The following is a 7,500-nucleotide window of genomic DNA, read 5'->3' as shown; positions in this document are numbered from 1 at the left end:
CCCATTCATTAAGAATATAAAAAAGATGGATTTGTTAAAAAAGGATCGTATTAAAACTGGATTTCAATAACCTGTCCCTAAACAAAGCCATCACACACACACACATATTATCACATGTCAGACATCTAAGGACGCTCTGAGAGATGACCCTCTAACTGAGAATAGGGGTCGGAGAGAAAGAGACTTCATTTTGGGAGGAGAGTTGCGTCCTCGAAGGATATTCTAAGATCTCCCAGGACTCTGGGGAGGTTTCTCGCCGTTTGAAAAATCACATTAAAAAAAGGGCTACGATTGAGATAATATGACGAAATATGAAAATTCAGGAAAAAGGGTCTTTCACCTTTACATCCCCCTGGATGGTCCAGTTTGACCTTTACAGCTTGACCTTTAGCCCATGTAGCTAATCTCCTGTGAGCAGCAGGTTGTATGTGTATGTGTTTGTGTGTGAGTGTGTGTGCGTATGTGTGTGTTTGTGTGTGAGTGTGGTTGTGTGTGAGTGTGTGGGTATGTGTGTGTGTGTGTGTGGGTATGTGTGTGTGTGTGTGTGTGTGTGTGTGTGTGTGTGTGTGTATGTGTGTGTATGTGTGTGTTTGTGTGTGTTTGTGTGTGAGTGTGGTTGTGTGTGTGTGTATGTGTATGTGTATGCATATGTATGTGTATATGTGTATGCATATGTGTATGTATATGTGTGTGTGTGTGTGTGTGTATGTGTATGTATGTGTATGTGTGTGTGTATGTGTGTGTGTGTGTGTGTGTGTGTGTATGTGTATGTGTATGTGTGTATGTGTGTGTGTGTATGTGTGTGTGTGTGTGCGCGCGCGCGTGTATGTGTGTGTGCGTGTGTGTGTGTGTGTGTATGTGAGTGTGTGTGTATGTGAGTGTGTGTGTGTATGTGTGTAGGGAGTAGGGACACATGCCACAGGATTAAGGTTAATTATGAGGTGTGATGTGATGTGATGTGATAAGATGGGGCCGTGTATGTAAGGGAGAGAGACACAGCGTGTTTATGTGAACAGCGTGAGCATAATTACGGATTATGACTCTAACATCATCGAAGAAAAAAAAATCTGCTGGGGTTTTTTTGGTTTTTTTTTTTTTTTTATGTGAAGCCATAATCCTACATCTTCAAATTCCCTGATCAAACTGATGTAATTTGAGATATTTCAGCCCTTGTGTTATATGTCTAAATTTTACATAATCTTTTCTCTCCATATAAATTATATAGAGCTAATCTGTTATTTCAGTTCAATAAAAATTTGGGCTAGACAGAGCAATTGAATTTGAGGACCTGTTTGGTTATATTGCTTATCAGTTATCTGTCAAGTTATACAGTTTGATCAGCCTGAATCTACAAATAAATGATTATTAATAAACTATCCATAGATATGGATACTGAGTGACAGTGACAGATAGTGGGTGGGGTTTATTTATGTGACAGTGCCAGATAGTGGGCGGGGTTTATTTATGTGACAGTGCCAGATGGTGGGCGGAGTTTATTTATGTGACAGTGACCGACAGTGAGCAGGGTTTATTTATGGGATAGTGCCAGATAGTGGGTGGGGTTTATTTATGTGACAGTGCCAGATAGTGGGCGGGGTTTATTTATGTGACAGTGCCAGATAGTGGGTGGGGTTCATTTATGTGACAGTGCCAGATAGTGGGTGGGGTTTATTTATGTGACAGTGCCAGATAGTGGGTGGGGTTTATTTATGTGTGTATATGTGCGTGTGTGCGTGTGTGCATGCGTGCATACATGTGTATGTGTGCATTCGTATATCTGCGTGTTTATGTGCATCTGTGCATGTGCATCCATGTGCGTGTGCGCGCGCGTGCGCGCGTGTGTGTGTGTGTGTGTGTGTATGTGTGTGTGTGTGTGTGTGTGTGTGTGTGTAGCCTCATTGCTCGTGCCTGTAGAGTTTACGATGCAAGAGACTGTTCTGTCCTGGGTTTTTTTTTTTCCCTTTTCTTTTCTGTTTTGTAGAACGCGCCCTGACCCCCCCTCACCACCCCAAGCCCCACACAGCATAAAATGCACAAACTGACATCATCCTCTCCTTCATTCTGCTTTACACCACATCTTTTCCTCAATGCAGAACTCTGACTATTCAAAAAAAGCTCTGTTACTTTCACTGTTCCTTCTGTATATATTACATATTTTGCAATGATGTTGATGAGTTGATTTAACAGAAATTAAAAACAAAACAAAACAAAACAAAAAAAAGCAATGTGGGCCAAACTCCCAATTCAAACATTTTTTGTATTCTGCTCCATCTGCCGCCTCAGAAAGATATTAATGTTACTAATATGTTTGTTCAGTTGTATAAAAGACATGGAATGCCAGCTGATTATGCTGAAGGTTTATGAAGGATTATGAAAACAGCAACAAACAAAGACACAAACAAACAAAACCAAAACAAGAGAAATAGTATGTGAATGACTCTGCTTCTCCTCCTTACTTAAAAGCCTGAACCAAGATTACACACACACACAGACACACACACACACACACACACACAAATAAAATATAACACAACAACACACCACAAACAACTACAATGTCCTCGTTTCCAGCTGACCACACTCATATAGGTTGAATAATTCAACTCAGATTATGTAATTTCCTCTCTCTCTTTCGCTTTCTCTCTCTCTCTCTCTCTCTCTCTCTCTCTCTCTCTCTCACACACACACACACACACACACACAGGAAGGACGCTTGTATTCTTAAGGTTGTGAGGCCGGAGGCTGGCACAGAGCAGACTCTCCATGTGAATGAGAATGAAAAAAGGTCTCTTAAGCATTCAACTCACACCAGTGCCTTAAGTTCACCTTACATCACTACCAGCAAGCCCACTCTCACAACCCTGTCAAACCAGTATACGAGCTTCACAGTTTAACACCAGTATCTGTGGCTTATGACCAGTTGCCTCCACAAAGATCTTCAAAAGACCAGTATTATTATTAATCATTGTCACTAATAATTAATCAAATAAACTACAACTAGTATAAGAGCACACTAACATACACTGAAGAAACGTGAAGACCAGTAAAAAGAAAGAACTCCCAAAGAAAGAGCCGTTAACCCCAGCAACAATAAAAGGCAAAAACCAGTGAAAAAGATTACTAAACATCAAGCCAAACCTCTAACCCACTGAAGTGTTAATGAAATTCTTGTTGAGTCATGCGTTTCTGCCTTGAGGTGTTCTGGATTCATATATCTCTAAATTGCAATCTCGTTTTTTTTTTTTTTTAAATGTCAATAAAGCTGGACTCACCGAGGAAAGGATTCTGATGAGTCGGGCAAAGAAGCGCCCAGGAGAAAGATCCTCCACTCCTTCCCTTCCCAAACCCTGGCCAACGTGTCAGCATCATCCACAAGAAATCTCCTTCTTCCAGTCAAAGCCCATTCACACACACACACAAATACACACGCACGCTCTCCAAACGGAATCCTCTCCCACACACCGGTGTGTGTGTGTGTGTGTGTGTGAGAAAGTGAGAGAGCGTGTTTTAGTTCACAGGGTCTTTCTGTCTCTAGCCAAGCATCTGATTCGGACTCCAGCAGCAGTTGCCAGGAGATCGCTGTCAGCCAATCAGAGAGCTGAACCTGACACCCCCATCTGCACAACAGAGTTACTCTCTGAGTATCAGAGAGAGAGGGAGAGAGAGGGAGAGAGAGAGAGAGGGAGAGAGAGGGAGAGAGAGAGGGAGAGAGAGAGAGAGAGAGAGAGAGGGAGAGAGAGAGAGAGAGAGAGAGAGAGAGAGGGAAAGAGCCGGAGACAGAGGGTGGAGGAAGAGATCTGGAAAGCAAGAGAGAAAGAGAGAGGAGAGAGGGAGGGAAGGGAAGCCAGAGAGTGAGAGAGAGTGAGAAGGAGAGAGAGAGGGAGAGAGAGAGAGAGAGAGAGAGAGAGAGAGAGAGGGAAGGGAAGCCAGAGAGTGAGAGAGAGTGAGAAGGAGAGAGAGAGGGAGAGAGAGAGAGAGAGAGAGAGAGAGAGAGAGAGAGAGAGAGAGAGGGAAGGGAAGCCAGAGAGTGAGAGAGAGTGAGAAGGAGAGAGAGAGGGGGAGAGAGAGAGAGAGAGAGAGAGAGAGAGAGGGAGAGAGAGGGAAGGGAAGCCAGAGAGTGAGAGAGAGTGAGAAGGAGAGAGAGAGGGAGAGAGAGAGAGAGAGAGAGAGAGAGAGAGAGGGAGAGAGAGAGGGAGAGAGAGAGAGAGAGAGAGAGAGAGAGAGAGAGAGGTGGGAGCGGTTAAAAGGCCCTCAAGTGCTGGCCACCTCATCAATTATTGAACCTGCTAAATTGTATTTACCCTGTGCAGGCAGACAGCTGTGTGTGTGTGTGTGTGTTTACCCTCCAGCCAAGGAAGCATCATATTTAGTGTCTTTAATGGATGTGTCTTTACGTTTTTCTCTACAAACTACTCGCATGTTGTCCTACACACACACACACACAAGGTTCTTAAGTATTTCCCTGTTGTGACCAGAGAATAAATGACAATACAATGACCAGAGTGAAACCACACAGGGTCTCGGCTCAAAGTGACTCTATTCCCAACACGGACCAGCCCTGCGAACAACGACACACTCTGTCTGAAAAGAGAGAATTTTCTTTCCTCCCTAGAATTTCCCCTCTGTGTCCATTATTGCTAAATTACAGTTCAATTTAGTGTACTTATCACTGATCTCTCTCTCTCTCTCTTGCTCTTTCTTTCTTTCTTTCTTTCTTTCTTTCTTCCACTCTCTCATCTCTGTCTCCATCCTAGATTTTAACTATAAAAGGAACTGCGTTTCTTAAAATAGGTGCATACTCTTTTCGCCCTTGAGCTGCCTTGAAGCTTCAAAAGAACACGTGTGTTCGGCCCAGTGCCGTGATAACGGTTAACAGGCGATAATTTCGGCACACAGGGAACTGTTATGAATGGAAACTGTGGGGATTTCATTAGACGGGCTGAATTTGCATTCTCACTGCTACAAACCTTTCCAGAGATGCTTCGCACATGAGCACAAGAGCCCCTTATTTCTGTAGGCCTTTGTCTTCGTCTCTCACACACACACACACACACATTCAAAAACGCGTATAAACAAACGCAACGCTCTTCAGCTCAGTCCAACAAAGGCACTAAATGAGACAGGCGTCATTGGGAGACAGAGAGATAGACAGATAGATAGATAGGTATATATATATATAAATATATATATATATATAGAGAGAGAGAGAGAGAGAGAGAGAAAGAGAGGGAGAGAGAGAGAAAGATAGATAGAGAGAGAGAGAGCGAGAGAGAGAGAGAGAGAGAGAGAGAGAGAGAGAGAGAGAGAGAGAGAGAGATCATAGGCTGTGCTCACAGAGATCTTAAATTCAAGTGGTATTTTTCTCTGCAGGCTTTTTGGGTCCAGTTACACCAGACTAACTGACTGTCCATCTCCCCAGTACAGATGGGCGGAGGTGTCTGCCTCCCAGCACACCTGATTGTGTGTGTGTGTGTGTGTAAAAGAGAGAGAGAGAGAGAGAACTAAAGTACATATGTTGAGTGGAGATGCGGGAAAAGGGAGAGTGACACTGTTTGCACGGGCAACATCAACACCACAGACTCTTGGCAGCAATATCTCATCTGATATCCATTTAGTCGAAACCAGATGACATCTCCCACACACACACACACACACGCACACACACAAAGAGAGAAAGAGAGAGAGATAGAGAGAGAGAAAGCTCTCTAGTCAGTCCCCTAAAGGATCAGAGAGATTATTAGTAGATGAAAGACAACAGAGGCTTGAGAGAAAAGGAAAAAAAAAAGAGGGAAAAGAACAGAGACAGGTTCAGACAACAGGAGGGGAGGGTTAACCATCTTCCTGTAGTGCCAACATCAGATTCTGAATTTAATACCGCACAAATCCCATCATAACTGCCACAGTAACGAACTTTCGTTTGCGGCGTGCAAATGCTTTCATTTGTCGTTTTAATGTTCTTGTTTTTTTCTTTTTTCTTTTTCCATGCCGTGTCTTTTTTTTTAATAATTATTTTATAATGAGTGTGTGTGTGTGTGTGTGTGTGTGTCGCTCTCTCTCCCTCCTCTCATCTTCTCTCTCATCCCTCTATTTTTTTCTCCTTTTTTCCATTCCCTTCTCTATGCAAACATCAAAGCCCTTCGGCTCATGGCAGCAAAGGATAACACAGAGACCCCAGTGCTTATCCACACGCTAGACAGCACCTGCTAAACATACACTCACGTGTGCACACACACATAAACACACACACACACCAACACACACAACCACACACTTCTCTCTCTAAACACGCTATATAAAGAGTGTTAGTGGGTAAAATTCATTCTTAGATTTTTTTTTTTTTTTGTGAAATGCTGTTAACCACACAATCTGCAAGCGTGCACGGTGTCACTTCTGTGCTTGCTCTGTGTTTTGTTCTTTGAGGTATGATAATTGAAACTGGGTTGTCTCCGTAGTTCTCTGTGCACTGCCCTAAAGAGATGGAGGGAAAAACGCTAAGGAGAGCTGACGGCCACTGGGGCGAGAAAGGGTGATGAAAGCAGGTCAGACAGCGCCCTCTTGTGACCATTTCAAATACGTCAAGCTGTGTTCGGCAAGTACAACAACACGACCTCAGCTCATAAAGGATCCAGCGTGTTCTGCGAACGCCCAATGGGTGGAGCCAAATATTTCTCCGAGGGCTACAGAGCCACAGGTGCATATGACTGTAGTTTGTTAGCTTCAGTGATAAACGGAACTCTCTGAGGACTTTAAAAGAGGAATGCAGACTGCTAAAAAGAGAACACCGCTCCGGGCTAATTTCTTAATTTAATTTGACTGTTTTGCGCTGTGTCAAAGCCAACCTGAGGTAGTTTTTTTTTCGTTTGCTTTTGCTATGAACAAATAAATGCCTCCTTTCAAGCCGTTCTCCGACCTCAGTGTCTGGACTGTTGAACTGTTTCTATCCAGCTTTCAACTGGTTAGTGACACTTGGCACTGATCTGAGCATCACAGCCAACCTGAACATACAAAGAGATACATTTCCACCGCACACACACACACACACACACCTCCCATAGAGTTTTAAACTCCCTCTGTTCAATGCGTAGGAGCTCACTGCTTTCACGGCTGACTATGGTGGCATGACGTGGCGTATTATCCAAGATGGACTCCCCAAATGCCGTCCCGCTACCCAGAGTACATATAGTGACAGCATCCTACAGAGAGAGAGAGAGAGAGAGAGAGAGAGAGAGAGAGAGAGAGAGAGAGAATGAATATGAGCATTGTCACAGCTGGAAACTGGCATGTCGTTGTAGTCATGGTTCCACAGTCGCCACACGAAAATAACATCTCTGTGGGTGACTGTGAGCTGATTAAAAAAAAAATATATATATATATTTATTTAGGTCTGTATGTGTGAAATATTTGCAGAGGTTGCCATGGGCTCTAAGAAGTGATTTTGATCTTGATAAGGTCACTGCAATGGACAAATCAGTGTGATGCCTAAACCGACCGCGCGGTAAT

At 43.5% G+C, this 7,500-nt stretch overlaps 1 protein-coding gene across 3 annotated transcripts in view; it reads right to left on the bottom strand.

The window, feature by feature from the left end:
- The window catches only part of rapgef4b (Rap guanine nucleotide exchange factor 4b), a 33,960-nt gene that overhangs the window by 20,092 nt on the left and 6,368 nt on the right, over positions 1-7,500 (bottom strand). For all 3 annotated transcript variants that reach the window (XM_030781745.1, XM_030781746.1, XM_030781747.1), the window contains exon 4: positions 7,047-7,193. In XM_030781745.1, the coding sequence (XP_030637605.1) occupies positions 7,047-7,193 (147 nt within the window). The remainder of the gene's footprint in view (positions 1-7,046; positions 7,194-7,500) is intronic.

This window comes from Chanos chanos, chromosome 8 (genome assembly GCF_902362185.1).
Source record: "Chanos chanos chromosome 8, fChaCha1.1, whole genome shotgun sequence".
Taxonomy (NCBI): domain Eukaryota; kingdom Metazoa; phylum Chordata; class Actinopteri; order Gonorynchiformes; family Chanidae; genus Chanos; species Chanos chanos.
The sequence above is the reverse complement of the archived record's forward strand: the minus strand, read 5'-3'. Positions and strand labels throughout refer to the sequence as shown.